The sequence below is a fragment of the Camelus ferus genome, chromosome 7 (assembly GCF_009834535.1).
Source record: "Camelus ferus isolate YT-003-E chromosome 7, BCGSAC_Cfer_1.0, whole genome shotgun sequence".
In the NCBI taxonomy this organism is placed as follows: Eukaryota; Metazoa; Chordata; class Mammalia; order Artiodactyla; family Camelidae; genus Camelus; species Camelus ferus.
In genome coordinates, this window is record NC_045702.1 from 49,521,430 (window position 1) to 49,543,633 (window position 22,204).

General features: G+C 34.8%; 1 protein-coding gene across 2 annotated transcripts in view; it reads right to left on the bottom strand.

Moving 5' to 3' along the window:
* Positions 1-22,204, bottom strand: part of HDAC9 (histone deacetylase 9) — a 644,065-nt gene that overhangs the window by 52,515 nt on the left and 569,346 nt on the right. For both annotated transcript variants that reach the window (XM_032483885.1, XM_006190149.3), the window contains one exon: positions 6,213-6,346. In XM_032483885.1, coding sequence (XP_032339776.1) covers positions 6,213-6,346 — 134 coding nt within the window. The remainder of the gene's footprint in view (positions 1-6,212; positions 6,347-22,204) is intronic.

The window sequence follows — 22,204 nt, forward strand, 5'->3', positions numbered from 1 at the left end:
ATGATATGATAATATTAATGAATATATACACAAACTTAGAAATATTTGTTGAACTGCAATTAATTTGTTCAAAAGCTTTTCATGGTCTGAAGCTGAACCTAATAGTGATTTGATTTGAAGTCTACAGAGTAGTCAGAAAAACATGTTGCAATTTAGTTATGATGTGACGTGAATGAAAAAAGAATGATCTTTGGCAATGTAAATTCAAGTTCAAATCTTGAATCTAATGCATTCTGGCTGCATGACGTTGAATGGATTTCTCAAACCTCTTTGAGACTCATTATGACTATCTGTAAGATGGAAATATATATCCCTCAGCCTAGGGGATTTATAAAAGGTGACAGAAAAAAGGATTTATAAATATTTTAAGACCCCAGACCAAGATGGTGACACAGGAGGCTCCTGAATTTTCCTCCCCCCATGGATGCACTGAATGTATAGCTACAAACAGAAATTCCTTGAAGGAAACTAGCTGAAGTGACTCCTTTACATTGAGCAAATGAGAAAATACCCACATCAAAGTGGATGGGAAATGCTGAGATACATTCTGGCATGAACCTTCAATTCCCAGCTTCTTCCTGAAGAGTGAAGGGTTTGTACCACCCATCTAGCACCCCAACTTTAAAGTCTCCCACCAGAAGAACGGGCTCCCCAAACACCTAGCTCTGACATCCAACAGGGCTTGGGTTCATGAATCCCACAGGATGACAGCAAAAATAGAAGCAGTTCTTAGGTGTGCAAACACTTACTAAGGCTATCCCTCCAGGATCAGAGTAGAGGGAACAGGCAAAAATGCTCACCTCCTAGTCTTTTTCTGGAAGGGATTTGACTACTCATGTTATAAGCTGCTGCCTGAGGGGTCTGGCTTCTAATCAGCACACATCAAGGTGCTGACTGAGTCTCCTCAGAGCCTGAAAGAGCTGGCGGGCATTTCTCCTGCCTTCTTCTTCTGGTTCCTTCAAACAATAAAACCAAGTCACCAGTTCTCCCTGGAATGAGCTTGTTCATGTATCTAGTACCCCAAATTTTATGGCTACCACTTGAAAGATGGGACCCCAAAACTCACTGGTAATGTAAATATATGATTAAATTCAGAATACTCAAATATTGTAATAGTGGTGGGTAAATCACTTATAACCCTAGTATAAAAGTTAAAAGACAGAAATATTAAAAATAATAACTACAATATTTTTAAATGATTACACAATAGAAAAAGATGTAAATTGTGACATCAAAAGCATAAATTGTGGGAGGGAAATATAAAATATAGAGCTTCTGTATGCATTAGAAGTTAAGATGTTGTTGGCTTAAAATACACTATTATAACTGTAAGATGTTTTATGTAAGCCTCACGGTAACCACAAAGCACATACCTACAGTAGATATAGAAAAGACAAAGAGAAGGGAATCAGAATATACCACTACACAAAATCAACAATTCACAAATGGAAGACAGCAACAGAGGAAGAACCGAACTACAAAACATCCAGGAAACAACAAGATCGCAACAGTAAACCCATATATATCAATAACTTCTCTAAATTAAATGGACTAAATTCTCCAATCAAAAGATACAGAGTTGCTGAATAATTCAATAAAACAGGACTTAACTATATCCTACCTATAAGAAAATCACTTCAGATTTAAGGACACATAAACTGAAAGTGAAGGAATGGAAACTATACACCATGCCAATGGAAAGCAGAAGAAAGCAGAGTAGATTTACTTATATCAGAAAAAATAAATTTTAAGCCAAAAACTGTTAATAAGAGACAAAAAAGGCCATTATATAATTATAAAGGGGTCAATTCACCAAGAGGATATAACAATTATAAATATTTATGCATCTAATATATGAGTACCTAAATTTATAAAATAAATATTAACAGATCTGAAGAAAGGAACAGATAAAAACACAGTATTATGAGGGGACTTTAATATCCTATTTTCAACAGATAGATCAGATAGAAAAATAATAAGGAAACATTGGACTGAAACTATTAGGTTGTATAGACCTAAAAGACATATATAGATCACGCCATCTAACAGCAGCAGAATATGCATTCTTCTCAAGCACACATGGAACATTCTCCTGTATAGATCACATATCAGGCCACAAAACCAGTCTTAGCAAATTTTAAAGGACTGAAATCATCCCAATTATCTTCTCTGACCACAGTGGCATGAAACTGGAAGTCAATTACAAGAAAAAAACTGGAAAACTCACAAATATGTAGTAATTTAATAACATGCTCCTGAACAATCAGTATGTCAAGGAAGAAATCAAAAATATCTTGAGACAAATGAAAATGGAAACACAACATACCAAAACTTAAGGCATGCTGCAAAAGGAGTTCTAAGAGGAAAGTTTTAATGATAAATGCTTACATTAAGAAAAAAGAAGTATCTCAAATAAACAACCTAACTTTACACCTCAAGAAACTGAAAAAAGAAAGATAAAAGTAGAAAGAAGGAAATAACAAAGATCAGAGTGGAAATAAATATAATAGAGAATAAAAAGAAAATAGAAAAAAATCAATAAAACTAGAGCTGGTTTTATAAAAAGATAAACAAAATTGATAAAACTTTAACCAGGCTAAGAAAAACAGAGAAAAGCTCAATTGATAAAATCAGAAATGAATGAGGAGATATTACAACTAATAACATAGAAATACAAAGCATCATAAGAAACTACTATGAACAATTATATACCAACAAGTTAAATAACTTAGAAGTAGATAAATTCCTAGAAACAAAAAAACCCATCAAGACTGAATCATGAAGAAATAGATAATCTGAACAAACCAATTACTCATAAGGAGACTGAATCAGTAATCAAACACCTCCCAACAAAGAAAAATCCAGAATCAGATGGCTTCACTGGTCAATTCTATCAAATATTAAAGGAGTAATACCATCTTTCTCAAACTCATCTAAAAAACTGAAGAGGAAGGAACATGTCCAAACTCATTTTAGGAGGCCAGAATTTTCCTGATACCAAAACCAGTATAGAGCACTACAAGAAAAGAAATTATAGGCCAATATCCCTGATGAACATGGGTGCCAAAATCTTCAACACAATATTAGCAAACTGAATTCAACATTAAATTAAAAAGATCATACACCATGATTAAGTGGGGTTTATTCCAGGGATACAAGGATAGTTCAACATTTGCAAATGAATAAATGCAATAAGCCGTATCAACAAAATGAAGGATAAAAATTATACAATCATCTTAATAGATACAGGAAAAGCATTTGAAAAAAATCCAACATCCTTTGATGAAGAAAACTCTCAACAAATTTGATATAGAAGGAAGGTACCTCAACATAGTAAGTTCCATATATGAAAAACCCACAGCTAAAATCATATTCAATGTTGAAAAGCTAAAAACTTTTCCTCTAAGATCAGAAACAAGACAAAGATGCCCACTCTTGCTGCCGTTATTCAACATAGGACTGTAAGCACTATCTAGAGCAATTAGGCAGAAAGAAAGAAAGAGCGTCCAAATCAGAAAAGAAGTAAAATTATTACTATTCCCAGATAACATGATATATACAGAAAACCCTAAAGATGCTACCAAAAAACTGTTAAAACTAATAAATGAATTCAGCAAAGTTGCAGGACACAAAATCAACACAAAAAAATCAATTGTCCTTCTACATACTAACAATTAACCAATTGTAAAAGGAATAAAGAAACACAATCCCATTTACAATGGCATCAAAAACAAAACACTTAAGAATAAATTTATCCAAGGAAGTGAAAGATCGACACACCAAAATTTATAAGACACCGATAAAAGGAATTGAAGACACAAATAAATGGAAAGATATCCCAAATTCATTGCTCAGAAGGGTTAATATAATTAAAGTGTTTATACTACCCAAAGTGATTTACAGGTTCAATGTTATACCTATCAAAAGGCATTTTTCAACAGCAATAGGAAAAAAATCCTAAAACTTGTATAAAACCATAAAAGAACCCCAAATAGCCAATGCAATCTTGAAAAAGAAGAATAATGCTAGAGTCATCACATTTCCTAATTTCAAACTCTATTATAAATAATCAACACAGTATGGTACTGGCATTAAAAACAGACACATAGATAAATACAGCAGAAGAAATATCCCCGAAATAAACCCATGCATATACAATCAATTAATCTTAAGCAAAGGAACCAGGAATATACAATAGGGAAAGAATAGTCTCTTTAATAAATAATGTTGGTAAAACAGGATAGCCACATGCAAAAAATTAAATTAGATCACTATCTTACATTATATACAAAAATCAACTCAAAATTTATTGAAGACGTAAATGTAAGACTGGAAACCACAAAACTCTTACAAAAAAACATAGTGGGTAAGCCCACTGACATTAGTCTTGGCAATGGTTTTTTTGGATTTGAGAACAAAAGAAAAGACAACAAAAGCAAAAATAAACAAGTGGAACTACATCAAACTAAAGAGCTCCTGCACAGCAAAGGCAATCATCAACAAAACGAAAAGTCAACTGATGGAAGAAGAAAAAATATTATAAACCACGTATCCAATAAAGGGTTAATATCTAAAATATAAGAGGAATTCATACAACTCAATACCAAAGAAAAACCAACCAACCAACCAACCACAAAAACACAAAACAACAAACAAACAAAAACCCCCCAAAACAACAAAAACCCCCAACAAACAAAGCCAAGTACAACAAATCAAAATGGGCAAAGGACCTGAATATGCATTTTTCCAAAGAAGACATACAAATGGCCAAAACATATATAAAAAGGTGTTCAACATCAATAATCACCAGGAAAATGTAAATCAAGCCATAATGAAATACTACCTCACATACTATTAGGATGTATTACCAAAAAGAGAAGAGATAAATGCTGGTGAGGATGCTGGGAAAAGGGAACTGTTGTGCATTCTTGGTGGGAAGATAAACTAGTATAGTCACAATGGAAAACAGTAGGGGAGATCTCTCCAGAAATTAAAAACAGAACTACCATACGCCCCAGCAATCTCATATCCAAAGGACATGAAATCACTATTTCTTATCTCAAAGAGATGTCTGGACTCCCATATTTATTGCAGCACTATTCACAATAGTCAAGGTATGGAAACAACCTAAGTGTCCATCCACAGATGAATGGATAAAGGAAATGTAACACACACACACACACACACACACACACACACACACACATGAATATTATGCAATCACAAAAAAAGGAGGGAGCTATAGCTCAGTGGTAGAGCTTGTGCTCAGCACGCATGAGGTCCTCACTTCAATCCCCAGTACTTCCATTAACAAAATACACACAAAAAATTTTTTTAAAAAATAAAAAAGGAAATTGTCTTTTGTGACAACATGGGATGAACCTGGAAGGTATTAAGCCAAAGTGAAATAAGCCAGACAGAGAAAGAAAAAAATACTACATGGTATCACTTATATAGAACTAAAAACAAAAAGTCGAATCACAGAAACAAAGGGTGGAATGGTGGTTGCCAGGGGCTGTGGAGTGGGGGGAATAGGGAGAGGTTGGGAAAAGTTTTTAAACTTTCAGTTATAACATGAGAAAGGCTTGAGATTCTAATGTATAACATGGTGAATATAGTTACTAATACTGTATTATATAATTAAATTTTCTAAGAGAGTAGGACTTAAGTATTTTCATCAAAAAAAGATGAGGTGATGAATGTGTTCACTCCACAGAGGGAATCACAACATATATGCACATCAAATCATTACACTATACACTTTAGATACATATAATTCTATTTGCCAATTATACCTTAATAAAGGTGAACATTTTTAAAAAGCATTTTTTTCCCTCCTGAACTAACATAATCCTAGAGAAAATATCAAGAGAAATTTCTTTTGAGTTACTTCTTTCTCAATGTTTCAATGCTCATTAGCTGGGTCAATATACAAACCACCTCCTCCCAAGGGTTATCTTTACTTATTTATTGAGCTCTGCCAATAACCTGATTGAGGAGAGTGCTATATAGATTCTTTAACTGGGCAAAAAGTTGTAGCATATAAAATGAGAACACCTAAACTTTTCTTACCTAACACTTGCCTTCTTCCTTAAAGTTGTAAGAACAACACTGTGCTTTCTGAGTACGTGTGATTTTTAAAAAGACAAAAAATATGCATGCATACATTCCTGGTCCCTTACCCCTGCTCTTTTGTACTTTTAGTTTTTTACCTCATTTCCTAGAAGGGCATTTACACAGGCTTCTGAGGCATCGCAGATGGCTGTGAGATCATGTCCTCCTTCTAGAGCCAACACCACATGTCCATCAGCCAGTGTCATCAACTGCTTCGTCAAATGACCAAAGCCTACCATAATGCAAACAGAACATTTCAAAGTATAAATCAAAAGTTAATTGACTACTAGAACCTAATATTGATTGAGCATTTATCCTATGTATGTCCTTTCTCATCACTTTCCATGTGGTAACTCATTTAATACTCACAATAATTTGATAAATTAGGTCCTATTAGTATCTTTACAAATGAGGAAATCAAAACCCAAGATTCCACAGCTAAGAAGTATCATGACTAAGATTTACACCAGTCAATCGGGCTGTTCACTAGTGGACATTACTGCCTTTCACAACACATTCTATATGTACCTGGAGGAAAAACTTGAATAGTATTTGGCTAATGTAAATAAGGTAAACAATTCCATTTGCTTTATATTTGTTTCTTGTCTCCATTAGCTGCCTTTATTATAAAAAGTAGTTTTATATGTATCATCTCAAATTACTTAACTATCACTATAAAATCACAGAAAAATTTTAAATCACATGATCATCTCAATAGATTCAGAAAAAGCATTTGATAAAATTTAACACCCATTTATGATAAAAACTCTAACCAAGTAGGTATAGAGAGAACATATCTCAACATAGTAAAAGCCACTTATGACAAACCTACAGCCAGCATAGTACTCAGTGGTGAAAAGTTGAAAGCCTTCCCGCTAAAATCCAGAGCAAGACAAGATGCCCACTGTTACCACTTCTATTCAACATAGTACTGGACGCCCAAGCCATGGCAATTAGATAAGGAAAAGAAATAAAAGGGGATCCCAAATTGGAAGAGAAGAGGTAAAATCGTCACTATATGTGGAGGATATGATAATATATATAGAAAATACTAAAGGCTCCATACAAAAACTACTAGAGCTGATAAAAGAATTCAGCAAGGTACAGGATACAAGATTAACATGCAGTAATCAGTGGCATTTCTTTACCCTAACAATGAATCAGCAGGTAAAGAAAGTAAAGAAACAATCCCTTTAAAAATTGCATCCAAAAATAATAAAATACTTAGAAATAAATCTGACACCAAGGAAGTGAAAGACACATATGGAGAACTACAAAACACTGACTAAGGAAATTAAAGATGACTTAAAGAAATGGAAAGATATCACATGTTCTTGGATTGGAAGAATTAATATTGTTAAAATGGCTATATTACCCAAAGCAATCTACAGACTTAATGCGATCCCTCCCTATCAAATTACCCAGGACATTTTTCACAGAACTAGAACGAAGAATCCTAAAATTTATATAGAATCACAAAAGACCCAGAAATGCCAAAGCAATACTGAAGAAAAAGAATGAAGCTGGAGGAATAACCCTCCCAGACTTCAGACAATACTACAGAGCTACAGTAATCAAAACATCATGGTATTGACACAAAAACAGACATATGGATCAATGGAACAGAATAAAGAGCCCAGAAATAAACCCACAGACTTTTGGTCAATTAATCATTGACAAAGGAGGTAAGTAAGACTATACAATGGAGAAAACACAGTAGATTTTATAGACATTATTTTTCCTATGAGATAGTTGATAAATACAAAAAATAATATCCAAAATGTTATAAAGTATAATGATACGACATTATCAATAAATCACTCACCTCCCTATTTATGGAAAATACTTTTGAAGCGCCTTGTGTACTTACCTCTAACATACCTCTTCCTCACTGTGGGAAATTAGGATCCTGAGTTTGTGTTTATAACTCCTTTGCTCTCCATTGTTTGTTTTAGAATTTTATACAAACTGTTTTATACTTTCACAACTTGTTCTTTTCACAGTTTGTTAGCTTGTCTCTGTTGATACATGTAGCTATAGCTCTTTGCTGTCTAGTAGGCCATTGAATGAATAGAGAAGAATTTATTTACCCATCCTACTGTTCACAGATATTTGGGGGTTTTGTTATTAGAAAAAAATGCCTCTATGAACATTCTTCTAACAGTCTTCTGGTGCACATGTGCAAGAGTAGAGTAAAATTGTTGTGGCTTAAAATCTGCTAAATAACACCAGATTATTCCCAAAGGACTATAATCAATCCTCACGCTGAGAAGCAGTATATATAAGAATCCCAGTTTAGTCACATCCTTACCAACATTTGGTATAGGAAGGTTAAAAGACTGAGGGAGTAAAGTCATCTATACCCACAGTAAGTAGTTAGGAATATACAAAACAAAAAGATGTACAAAGTAAATGTGGGAAGAGGAGTTACATTTTAAGTTAAAATGCATTTGAATTTAAGAGATCAGCAACTTAAAATAATCATATTTACATTTAGATTGCTATATATAAACCTCATGGTAACCACAAACCAAAAATCTGTAATAGGTACACATACAAAGAAGAGAAAGGAATTCAAACATAATTCTAAAGATAGTCTTTTGACTTTAAAAGACACATGAGATGCAATGAACTTAATGGATATAGATACAGCAAAAGATGACAGGTTTTTGATTATCAGAGGTGGGGCTTGAGGGGAGGGAGAATAGTATGAAGGCAGTCAAAAGGAACATAACTCCGGTTATAAGATAAATAAGTACTTCGGATGTTATGCACAGCATAAAATATAATTAACAGTGCTGTACATTATATATAAAAGTTGTTAGGAGACTAAATCCTAAGAGTACTCATCACAAGGAAAATATTTTTTTCTATCTCTTTAATTTTGTATCTGTATGAGATGATGGCTATTCACTAAACTTACTGTGATAATCAGTTCATGATTTATGTAAGTCAGTTTACTATGCTGTACACTTCAATGTATACAGCGCTATATGTCAGTTATATCTCAATAAAACCAGAAGAAAAAATAAAACATTAAAAAATTAATAGGCTTTTTTTTTTTTTACAGCAGCTTTGGGTTTACAGAAGATTTGAGCAGAAAGCACAGAGTTCTAATATACCACCCTACCCCTCACTGTGGTTTCCCCTATTAATAACATCCTGCATTAGTGTGGTATATTTGCTATAGCTGATGAGCCAACATTGATACATTATGGTTAACAAAAGTCTATGATTAGGATCTACTCTGCGTTGTATGGTTCCATTGTTTTGACAAATGCATAATGCCATGTATCCACCACTGTAGTATCACACAGAACAGTTTCAAGGCCCTAAAAGTTCCTTGTGCTCCACCTGTTCATCTCTCCTCTCCACTCCCCAGTCCCTGCAAATCAATGATCTTCTGTGTCTCTAGTTTTGTTACTTGATTTTTCAGTGTTTACATTGATTCAAATTTTTAGCTTCCTGTATTAACCATTCTAAAGTACAAAAGACATTATTTCATTTCTCCCCATCTTTGTAATAATTACAGTATTTATAACATTCCTAGATCTATAAAAATTGGAAAGAAGTACCTTGAATAAAAATGCATGGTCGACAAGCCTACCTGGGGTGCTTTCAAGCCTGACCTTGTTCTTCTCTTGAGTATTGTGTTTTTTTTGTTTGAAAAGAAAGTGAATTCTCAGAATAGCATTGGTAGAACTAAATGAAACTCTATAAAACTGTCAAGCAATGAGACCCCAAAACCAAACGAAGTTGCTTCCATTTTGGAACAATGAAATAATATCATCTTAATCCTTGGGATGCACTCATATCTACCTAATAAACCAGAACTATCCAGAATTTGAGCTCTGGTCTAGCACTTGAGGTTAACCATGAACAAGATGAGTTCATTTCCCCAGGACCTTGAAGGACTTAAACTGATTCTATCCACTTAGCTATGATTTTTATGGAAGTCAGAATATTCACTTTATAATTATCCCATGTTTTTAAATCCTTGGGAAAACTATTCTAAAAAAGATTTTAAAATTAGGTGAAAACTATTTTCAAGCATTGCAGTAGTTTTCACATCTATGGACCTCATGCTGATACCAACAAGAATCTCTTCCACAGTTCATTTAGGAATGAGGCTGACCACGTTAAACTCCACGTTCTTACCCAACTACTATAAAAAGAATGGTAAGCTTACAGAAAATGTGTAATGCAAAGTTCTGATCTCTAATGCTTAAAAACATTCTTGGACTAAGTCAAGGTTAATAGCACATAGTAATTAAGTTACTCTAGAATATAAACGAATAAGAAATACTCATAATACTCATAGACAGATATTTCTGCTAATCATATTGTTAAATATTCTGGACAGCTTTTCCTATAACCTAAACCACAGCTACAGTGATAACTTTGATAACTTAAAAATATATAATAACTTAAAAAGATATAATAATAAAGCAAACCAGTATGCCATATCTTTCATACTAAAGGCTCCAAGCAATTGAGAATTCAATTATCTAAAGTCACTACTGAGCAGATCAAATCACATGGATTAAAAAAGGGAGGTGAGGGGAGAGGGAGAAAGTCTCAAATCTGATTTACGTTCACTCTTTCCTCTGGGAATAAAAAAAAAAAAAGTCCCGTTAAATGCCAAATTTAGATGGGACAGTAAAAAGTGGAAGGAAAGAATGGAATGAAGTTAATCTTTGATCTCTATCCAAATTCCTCTTTCTTTTACCTACAGGGTTTATTTCCATTCACATGTTACCCATGTGATCTCTGGAGCCACAGACTGAGGCAGCTGAACTGAGTTATCCTTGCACAAAACATTCAAGTGAAGTAAAAAAATAAAATTTCTTTGAGGCCTATGCTCTCTCTTCCAATCAAAGTAAACAATTTAAGAACAATGTTTTACTTCTAGTAACCTGGGTTCTACTGTGTCCATTATTGCTTTACATATATTTGAGGAATTAGAAAAGCTAAGTGTGGCTACCAATGTCAAGGTTTATTTTTCAGGACATGTGAAAAAGAAGTTTCAGTGGTGTGTGTGTTTATTTGATTAGAGGTGTAACATAGTTTTAATGGGCATAAATACGAGTTTCATTTAATAATTTTTACTTCTAGCTTCACAAAAGCTCATGCTACTTGTCACAACGAAGTGAAACTGCACAGTTGAAAAATTATAGCAGAGAACATACCCAGCAACGTTTTCCTCAAGGTTTGAGTGTCCTGAGTGTGAGGGCTGATGGGAAAGAAGTGATCAGTGAGAAATAAGTCTGCAGAACATGGCGCATCTTGAGCTCAAGCAATCACAGATATGATATGGGAAAGGAACTGGGTTCTTAAGGTCCATACATACCTTTAGTTCCTGAAGTTTTTTAGAGGGTGGGGTACTTAGGAAGGAGTCCAGATGCCTAGGCTGTCAATGTGGGCAGGATCAGGTTAGCGACCAGAATTGACACATAATTCACTGAAAATCAGCCTTGGAAGTCATCCCTACCACATGTGTTGAATTCTGACAGAAGGCTCTAAGAAATGTTTTCTTCAAAGTTAAATTTAGCACCTTAAGCTCCTTTGAGGAAATCTTCTAGAATTAGGCATTAGCAAAGCACTGCCGCTCTGATGACACTGCTGCTACCACAGCAAAGAATCCTGTGTGTGCCCTGGTCATTTTAAGAAGCACTAAATTAATTTAACTAAATCAGCATTAAATTACACACATGAGAATGAAGCTACATTGTAATAAATCATTTCTTCTGATGACCAAACAAACACAGTTACACTGGTAACTACCAAGGTGCCATTGAAGAAGAGAAATGGAATGGCATTTTCAGTGAGAAATCCTCTGTTCAGTTCAACTGATTCACTAGAAGCAAATCTAATTTTGTTGCTTCTGAAAAGAATATTAAATAAGTTGTAAATGTGGTAGTGGTTAAAATGATCAGTTTCAATTTGATTTCCTGATAGTCTATGGGGGTTTATTTCTGCCTAAGAAGTCATACCGTGTCAGCATTTTATTTACTAAGTTCAGAAGAAAAGTTGTTTGAAATGAAAAGTTGCTCTAAGAAGCCTTGAAGATCAAACTTTAGATATGTACTTAATACCTAACCCATAGGACACGAAAGGATTCATCCTTCAAAATGGCATGTCTCAACCGCTTCTCTCTAATGTTTCCCAAGTAGTTCGCAGAGTACTCATAGTGGAAGTAAACAACCCCAACCAGCTTTGTTTTAATTTCCATTTGAAAACAACTATTTTCAAAGTGAAAATTAACACACGTTCATTGTGGAAAATGTGGGAAATAACAGAAAACTATAAATGCCAAATAAAATTGTGTAATTATGTAACGTATAATACATGATACATGTTCTTATATATTATAAAACTATATTATCTATTTTAATAAGAAATAAAAGAATAAATAATAAAATAATTATAATACATATAATAATAAGCCTATAGTCATATCAACCAGAGACAGGCAATTCCACTTTTTTGGTATTTCATGCTTGTAGTTTTTGTATATTTTTAAAATAAAACAGGATCATACCATACTTTTTAAACTTACACTTACAAATATAAATATATGGCAAACATGTTTCATGTCCTCCACAATCTCATTTTAAATGTATTAATATACCAACTAATTCTCTGTTTTAGATATTTAAGTTGTAATTAGGTTTTCAGCTTTATATATAAGATTGCAAATAGGTATCCTCCTGTATGGTTGAAGTGGCCACTAGATACTAGTACTGATCTGATTCCAGTGTTACTATGTATTATTACAGGATGGAAAGAAGTCTGTTCTTTCTAGTGCTGTTCTCTCTTTTTTTTTTTTTTTAACCAGACTATGAGATAAAACATAAATAGTAAAGCACATAAAGGCAAAATGGGAATGAAGTTCCTAAACTTCATAAATTTCATTCTTTTAGAACCTATGTGTGCTTAGCAATGCCCGGTGGATAACTGAAACATTCTTAGAGACACTCAGAGAAATTAGATAGTCCCAGAAAGTCTGTTTTTATTATGAAATTGCAAATACGTAGTGAATCAGAACTCTACACAGAGGCCAAGACTGAGAGAATTCTGCTGTCGGTTGAAGAGGTGCTTCTCCATAAACTATCGTGTAGTTACTATTGCTATTTTGCCATCCTGTAAGAGACTCTAGAATCAGTAGCCAACTTCCAAGAAAGGTCTATGGGTAATGATTCATTTGAGTAATAAAGAAACAGTGACACAAAGTGACTGATTAGAAATCATTTTATTTCTTCTTGTACATCTCCTAACTTTGCTGATGTCAGTCTCCCATTCAGCACAAGTATTTCTCCACTATTATTTCCAGTGTCTGTTGAGGAAAGCTTTAAGTAAAAAAAAAGCAAGAATGACAGAGGCATTCTGACCCCCATGCTGCCAGAGGTAGTAGACTGAAAGTCAGTAGCAGTGACAGTCTCTTTTGAAACACTGACACCTAATATATTACTGATTTATACAATTTTTGTAACTCTTTCTGATATGGTTAAAAAGCCTCAAGAACAATGTTATTCATTTTTTCAACAGGTTAGTTTCATTTGGCCCTTAAATGTTTGTGAAGACTTCATTGCAGATGAAATATAGTAGGGACCAACAGAGTCACACACTTTGGTCCTGCTTTAATTTGCAATTTAATTTTGCACATCCACTGGTATATTTTCTTTAGTTATGTCCAGGAAGAATCAACTGAAGAATGCACATACAGTAAAGTATAATTAAAAAACTGTAGCCACTTTCCTCCCTAAACCCCTTAGTCATTAAGTTACTGTGTTTTCTTTAGGAAAATGCAGTCAAACTCAAGTTGAGAGAGAAGTTTGGGTAGCATGTGGCCATCTCATGTATTGTGAAGCTCTCTAGCAGAACTTCAAAGCAGAAGCTGATTGTTGCAGATGGGAAGAGTGCTTTCCACAGAAATACCTTTTTAAGACTCATGATGCTGCAACTCATATGGTAGGCACTTGTGATTCGTTCCTGATGATGTTGGGATCATTTAACTCACAAAACCATTGTCGCTACCATAAAATCCTTTCATCTGTAGCCAAAAAAAGGTTTATTTCATGCAAATGAAAATTTTTCATTAAAGTATCACCTTAATAATGGAAAAGGTATATATTTTCTGGTCATGTTTAAAATGTAAATTTATGAACATATTTTAAAGATTCATTTCACGTTAAGATCTTTATTTGATGTTCTAGGACTCCTTCCAAGTTCATTGAAACTGGAAATCAATTTTAGAAGAAATACGGAGATTATTATCATTAAATCTTTCAGTTGGCTTATAGCAAGCAGCCCTATAAATATTGCTTATGTTTCAAAGAAGGCACTTTCAAGTATAGTAAAAATCCTTATACTGCTCTAGTCAGTGATGCTCCAGGAGGTAAGTTTATATTCTAAGCACCTTTTGAAAACAAATGAATAGTTGGTTTGTATCCTAAACAAAGTCTGAGACAATAGAATACTCCAATGCCAGTATTTTGGAAAAATGAAATTGAAACACATTTATCTTCAGGAATTCCTGAAAATAAAATGGCAAGAAAGGTTGCCTAGCATTTTGACCATCCATCTAACTACAAATCAAGAATTTAGTCACTAAATGCCTACTATGTGTCACAGTTTTACATATAAATCTTATACTTCAAATATGTGAACCTCAGTTTTCTCACCTGTAAATACCTAAAGATTATTTACTCTACCACACAGATTTTAAGTTAATATCTAATCATAAAAAGCCACTTCAAAAAAAAATATATATATATTTATGAGCACAGTACATTGAACAGAACCTGGCACACAGCAGGTATTCAGTTTTTATATTTTTTAATAAAATATTTTAATCATAGAATTTCAGATCTAGAAATGAATTTTAAGATCATATATTCCTAATCCTTTCATTTTAAGGTTGAGGAAACTAAGATCCAGAAAGGTCAGTTATCAAGGCAAACAATTAACTACAGAGTTGGGGTGAGAACCCAAAGCATTTCCCACCATTCAGCCAACTCAACGAATATTAAGGCTGCCTATTTTTTCAGACATGATTTCCAGTTCAAAAGGAACTTTAAAGAGAGTTTCTAGACACCAAATGATTTTTTACAAATAATTGCTTTGGTGTGTTAAGTGTAAACAAACCAGAAACATGTGAATTAAACTTCCCTTAAAATACACAAATATAAAACCAGTGAGGAGAAAAAAAATCTCTAGAAAACGCTTTTGGATATCACAGAACCATTCCTTCCTACCCCTCAACAAAATTGTTTCGCCAAACCCCAACTGCAATTTTATTTGCCAATCACTAGTTTTTACTGCTGTTTTCAATAAAGCATTAAACACACGGGATCTCTTCTCTCATTGATGCTCAGGCATAACTGGCCAAGTGGGATGGAACAAGAGCAGGACAGACTCATGCACCACAGCACTTTGCACTACTCAAGTTCAACCAGTATTTACTAAGCACACATTCTAACAACAGCTAGGGAAATACATGGATGAATAAGATACAGTTCCTGCTTCCAGGGAACTCAGTAACATAAAAGGGACACATACACAGATAAAAAATATTTAACATAGAGAAAGATAACTATTATAAAATAAACACATTTTTATAAAACTTAATAGATGGAAGACATACATCTGCTTAGAGGAAACTCAGAAGATAACAGTGGGCATATTCACACATTTGCAGTGTTATGCATTTGTATATCTTTGCCTCAGCTTCCCACTTCTGCTACAGAACAGTCATGTTGGTTAGTTTCAGTGAAATAAAATATGTAAAATGCCTCCACCCAACACTTGACACACAGGCAGCATCAATAACCATTACTTCTTCACCCCCGCACCTTAGCCTTCTTCATGATTTAAAAGCTCTCTTAGATAGATAGACAATATATTCTAAATGATATCATTCTTTATATTTATTTGGTTTTTCTATTAGTAAACTTAGTTCTAGAATTACTCAATTATGCTGACATAGGACCATATATACTGTAGTTCCAGAGAGCAAAATGGGGAATGGGAAAATAAGTCTGGGGAACAGAAACATGTATTTCCAGACAATTCCACTCATTAAATTTTTTTTTCAAAAAATAAATTGCCAAGAACTGATGAACTTTCAAATCTAGCATATAGCTTGGTACACAGTAGATGCTCCGTACATGCTATTGAAAGAATGAGTAAATTTGAAATGAATATATTATATTCAAGTTTACTTGATTCCATTCCATTTCATTTAGGTAGCATGGGAGTCAGAATTCTCAGAATGACCCCCAATCACTCTTCCTCTTGTGTAATACCTTCCCCTTTGAGTGTGCAAGGAACCTGTGAGTATTATACATACTCCTGCAGTTTGGCAAAAAGATGTTTCAGCTGACTTTGAGTAAATCAAAAGGAAGATTTTGAACGGTGTTGGGGGATGGTGGCTGAGATAATCTAACCACAGAAGTCCTTTAAAAGCAAAGAGTTTTCTCCAGTTGGTTATGAGAGGAAGTTAGAGAGATCTGAAGCCTAAGAAGAACCTGATGCACCACCGATGGTTTGAAAATGTAGGGGACTATGTGAGAAGGAACATTGGCAGATTCTAGCCAGCAAGGAAAAGGGACCTTAGTCCTACAACTGCAAGCAACTAAATTTCAGTCAGCAACATGAATGAGCTCAGAAGAGAGCTATTCTTCAGACCCTCCAGAATAAGGAGCCAGCCTGGATGGTAGTTTGATACCAACCGTGTGAGACCTGTAGCAGAGAACCCAGCTGAGTCTGTGCAGACTTATGACCTACAGAATTGTGAGGTAATAAATGGATGGTGTTTTAAGTTACTGAATTTTCACATATCCCTGAATACACTACAGTTCTAAGATAAATCAATAACCTAATAACAGTTCATGAGGTAAAACTGAGAGCATAAGCAAAGTTGGAGTAGTAATGGTAACTACAACAATTAGCAATTCTGAAATATTTACCCTGTGCCAGGTCCTGGGGTTCATATAGAGGTTTCATTCAATCCTCATGCAAACTTTATGAGGTAGCTACAGTGAGTATCCAACCTTCTACAGAGGAGCAAATGAAGAGAAGTTGGGCAACTTTCCCAAGGCCACACAAATAAAATACAGTAATGTCAGCACCCAACTCCAGCTTCAGACTCTGAAGCCTTAACCACTGACTCTACTGCCTACCTAAAATAAATGAGAAGAGCCCCAAATAATTTTTTTTTAAAAAATCCACACACGTAAAGCAGGTTTACTTTTCACTTAGAGTAAGTTGAAGTAACCAATGCATGTCACCATATGCCTGAGGGTTTCTCCACCCACTTCCCCCACTGAGTGCCAAGTGCCAGTGTGCTGAGGAATAAGACAAGTCCTTTGACAAAGCCTGAACAAACTTCTGTTGGATCTGGAAGAGGTGGGTTGTTGGAAGAAAATAAGGTTGCGATGAGTTTTCAGTCGTGATAAGCAAAGAGTGTCAGCGCTCCTGGCTTCTCTGTTATCTCAAACCAAAGTCAAAATCTGTGGGTCACTTTGTTTAAGAGAATTGGAGAATCCCTGTCCTGGATGAACCTGAGTTTATGTAAATTCAGTGACCTTCTCTAGGCAGAAAGATTTCTAGTACTGCGAACTCTTCTAAAGAACCAAGGGCTCTGTTAAAGAGGTATGACCACTGGCCACATCAGAATGGACACTGCAAGGCTTTTCTAATACCCCTTGTGCTCAAGGAATCATGGGAGGTCTTACACGGCTGAGTGCATGAGTTAGGAGAGGACCCTGGGCCTGGAGATGAGCAACATGCTGGCAGAAAACTCTACGCTCATGTGTAAAGAACACCAAGTTCACTATGCCAGCCACCCAACCACCTGTCATTGGCTTCTCACATTTTTCAGGATTAAATTCAGAGCCTTCAAGACATGATCTCTCTCTCCAGCCCCATCTGCTGCCATGCCCCTACATTTACTCTTCCCTTGACTTAAAAGGAACTACTTATACAATTTGATGAACACAGCAATCAAATAGTACCTACAGTTCTGAACTTCCACTGATGAAATGTCCTATCCACATCCGTCCAACTCCGACTTAGTCTTTTAAAGGTTAAGTGTTAAGCAACATCCTGAACCTCCTGTGCAATGCAGAATTATTCCTGTGTGCCCTCTGCACACTGATGTCTCTTTACAACTTATTTAATGCTTAACTGCAGCTAATAAATGCACCTGTGGAACAGCATTACCATTATTCTCAATTTAGAGATGGGAAAACAAACACAGAAAGGTTATGTACTTGTCCAAGGTGAAAGGCTAGAGGTAGAATTTAAACCCTCTGACTCTGGAGTCTACATTCTTAAGTTACAACTTTTTGGATTCAGGGCCCACAGTGATATTGGAGGGCAATTTTTAGAGAAAAGGAAAGGAAAGCAAAGCCCTGAGAAATGTTATGCTCGTATGATATACCTACTATAGAATATCTATTTTTCTTCCTTAAGAATTTTTTTTTTCTTAAATACTGTGGCCAGTACAAGTGAAAAAATCTTTTTCTAAGATTAGCAAGGGGAAGTGTTTGGGGAAGAAGCCAAAAAGAAAACTCAAGTCCTTGTCACAGACTGTTTCTTACACAATACTATAAAACTTACAAGGAATTTCATTAATTTACTTTCACAGAGTGAAACTAGAATACCATGTCTTCAAAAGGACTCAAAATAATTGTGGCTGATCCATTCACTGAAGAGAGATTTGTTGAGAAGCTACTACATAACAGGAACTGTGCTGGCCAATGAGGACGGAGTTTTGAGCACAAAAAAGACAGTCCCTACTTTACATCACTTAGAAACTGATGTTCCTGAAAGCTAACAGCATCAGGTACCATGCTAAGTGTCTGAAACACAGTATCTCATTTAATTGTCACACAACTGCCCACATTGGAGAATGAGTTATAAAGAAATTAAATTGTCCAAGCACCACAGCCGACAGCAAAGCTGTACTAAGAAAGTGGTTTGTTGATTCCAGCACTTGTTCTTCAAACCTCTCAGCTATGTTTAAATTCAAATAATAATGAAGCACTAGTTCAATGTATTAGTGCTACAGTCAAGCACCAATTGTGTCAGAATAATACTCATCAAATATAAATGATTGTTACCCATCTTCTTACTAAAGCTTTAACTTACATTCATAAAAATTGATGTTCAGAAAAAGGAAAATCCACTTTGATTTTCCTGATATTATCAGTTTGAAAAGAAATATATTACCACCACCACTGCCTCTGAAAATAAAAAACCCTAATTCCTTTTCAAAGTAACCCTTGCTTTTCAACGTCACTAGAGCATGAGTACATGACAGCACTCCCCGCGGCCAGGTGACACTGTGACGCTCACTGCCACGCCTGCAGCGAGCACTGCCAAAAAGTGCATCTGCTCGTTTGCTCTACTTGTCTTTGTGGTTACTTCACAACTTTTTAAAATTGGTATTTTCAAATAACATAGTACCTGATGCATAGTACCCAAAGTTACCTGGTCTCTTCCTAAAAAACAAACAACAATAAACACCCCATTACTGGGTCTTAATTTTTACATTCCTCACAAACAGATAGCTCTAAAGACAGATAATAGACAATTCATTGTCAAAGTGCCAAATGTGTGTCAGCAAAATTTTAAATGTTTGTTGAATGGTATAAAAACAAATTATTCCCTTCTAAGGAAAAGCAGGACATATGTCTCAGTGCCAAAAACATTTCTTGGAATTCTATTCCCCAAATAATCTAGGTTTTTAATTTCAAGACAAAAATATCTGATTTTAAAAGATAAGTATCTACCCTCTGGGCAAAACTGATGATTTCTTATTTTTCCTGTCATACAAGGAGGTTCAGGAACCCTCTAAATTATAGGTTTCAAGCAACCATTTAATTTAGATTAAATTAGACAGCAACTGTATGTTAAATCAATATGAAATGACTCTGAATGTATTTGTTAAAGATTAAGCACTCTGTAATACTTGGCTTCTATTACACATTTGTTATTGCTGATTTTTAAAATAAATCACCATTTAATTGAAATACTTAAAGAACATTTACAAAGGAAAGTATAGCATTTAGCAAAACCCATGAGAATCCAATAAGCCCAACGTAGTAGCTCTTAAAAAAGTAGCTCATTCTCCAAATATCATGGCAGAAAATCTGTAGAGCAATCAGTGCCAGAATCCTCTACAGTCTTTACAAATGCCATCATTCAACTTGCCAATAGGAAACCAAAAAGGATCTCATTTTAAATATTTATTATCAAAGTAGTTTTGGTCTGTTATAGACTCTCCCCATCAATGATTAAAAAAATCACTGAATGAGTTAAAGGTGGATGAAAATAGGAACCACCTTGCATATTCATCAGACACTTGAGTATAACTATCACTTTGGAAGGAAGAAAACCAAATATTCCTGAGTATATTGCAACATGTTTTTTTTTTTTCTACATGTTTTTTCCCCTGCTTTCCCAAGTTAGAGATGTGGACCATGAAAAAGGGGCCTTCCTTACATCATGCTAGAGGTCTTACAACCTAAGGCATAATTTCCTTGTGAATGAGGCCCAATATCCAACTTATATAAGATACTATAAAACCTTCAACATGGCAAAAACAGAGAATTTCAGGGAAGGTGGTGGCCTTTTAGGTCAAACACCTCAAGGCACTTAAGGGATCTGAAAGATGACAAGACTGTGAAGTTGAATGTTGAGTGAACTAAGCAGAGGCCAGATTCAGGATGAGCAGGTCGAATATAAAGAGGAGTTTCCAGAACTTTTGGGACTAGCTGAGTATGTATCAGAATAAATGAAGGAGCATAATCTGCTGGTAATTCCAGAATCATCAGGACTGGAGGTAATGGGTATCTTTCAACAAGAGTCTATAATGTTCTAATTTCAGCCTTTTACAGGTAACTGTCCAGTTTTCCCAGCACCACCTACTGAAGAGACTATCTTTTCTCCACTATATATTCTTGTCTCCCTTGTCATGGATTAATAGACCATAAGTGCGTGGGTTTATTTCTGGATTTTCTATCCTGTTCCATTGATCTGTGTGTCTGGTTTGTGCCAGCACCATACTGTTTCGATTACTGTAGCTCTGTAGTATAGTCTGAACTCAGGGAACGAGATTCCCCAAGCTCTGTTCTTTTTCAAGATTGTTTTGGCTATTCAGGGTCTTTTGTGTTTCCATACAGATTTTATCATTTTTTTGTTTCAGCTCTGTGAAAAATATCATTGGTAATTTGATAGGGATTGCACTGAATTTGTGTATTGAAATTAGAACACTCTCTAACACCACATACAAAAACAAACTCAAAATGGATTAAAGACTTAAATATAAGACTAGATACTATAAAATTCCTAGAGGAAAATATAGGCAGAACACTCCTGGACATAAATCACAGCAATATATTTTTTGAACCAGCTTCTGGAGTAGTGGAAATAAAAGGAAAAATAAACAAATGGGATCTAACTAAACTGAAAAGCTTTTGCACAAAGGATACCACCAACAAAATGAAAAGACAACCTAAATAATGGGAGAAAATATTTTGCAAATGATGCAATTGATAAGGGACTAATTTCCAAAATATGCAAACAGCTTATAAACCATAATATCAAAAACACAAGAAAACCAGTAAAAAAAAAAAAAAAATGGGCAGAAGATCTAAACAGACATCTCTCCAAAGAAGACATCCAGATGGCCAACAAGTACACGAAAAGGTGCTCAATATCACTAATTGCTAGAGAAATGCAAATCAAAACTACAATGAGGTTATCACCTCACACCAGTCAGAATGGCCACCATTAAAAACTCTACAAAAGATAAATGCTGGAGAGGGTGTAGAGAAAAAGGAACCCTCCTACACTGTTGGTGGGAATGTAAATTGTTGCAGCCACTATGTGGGACAGTATGAAGGCTCCTTAAAAAACTAAAAATAGACTTATCATATGATCCAGCAATACCACTCTTGGGCATATATCTGGAGAAAAATATAATTCAAAAATACACATGCATCCCAATGTTCACAGCAGCACTATTTACAATAGCCAAGACATGGAAACAGCCCACATGTCCAAACTGGATAAAGAAGAT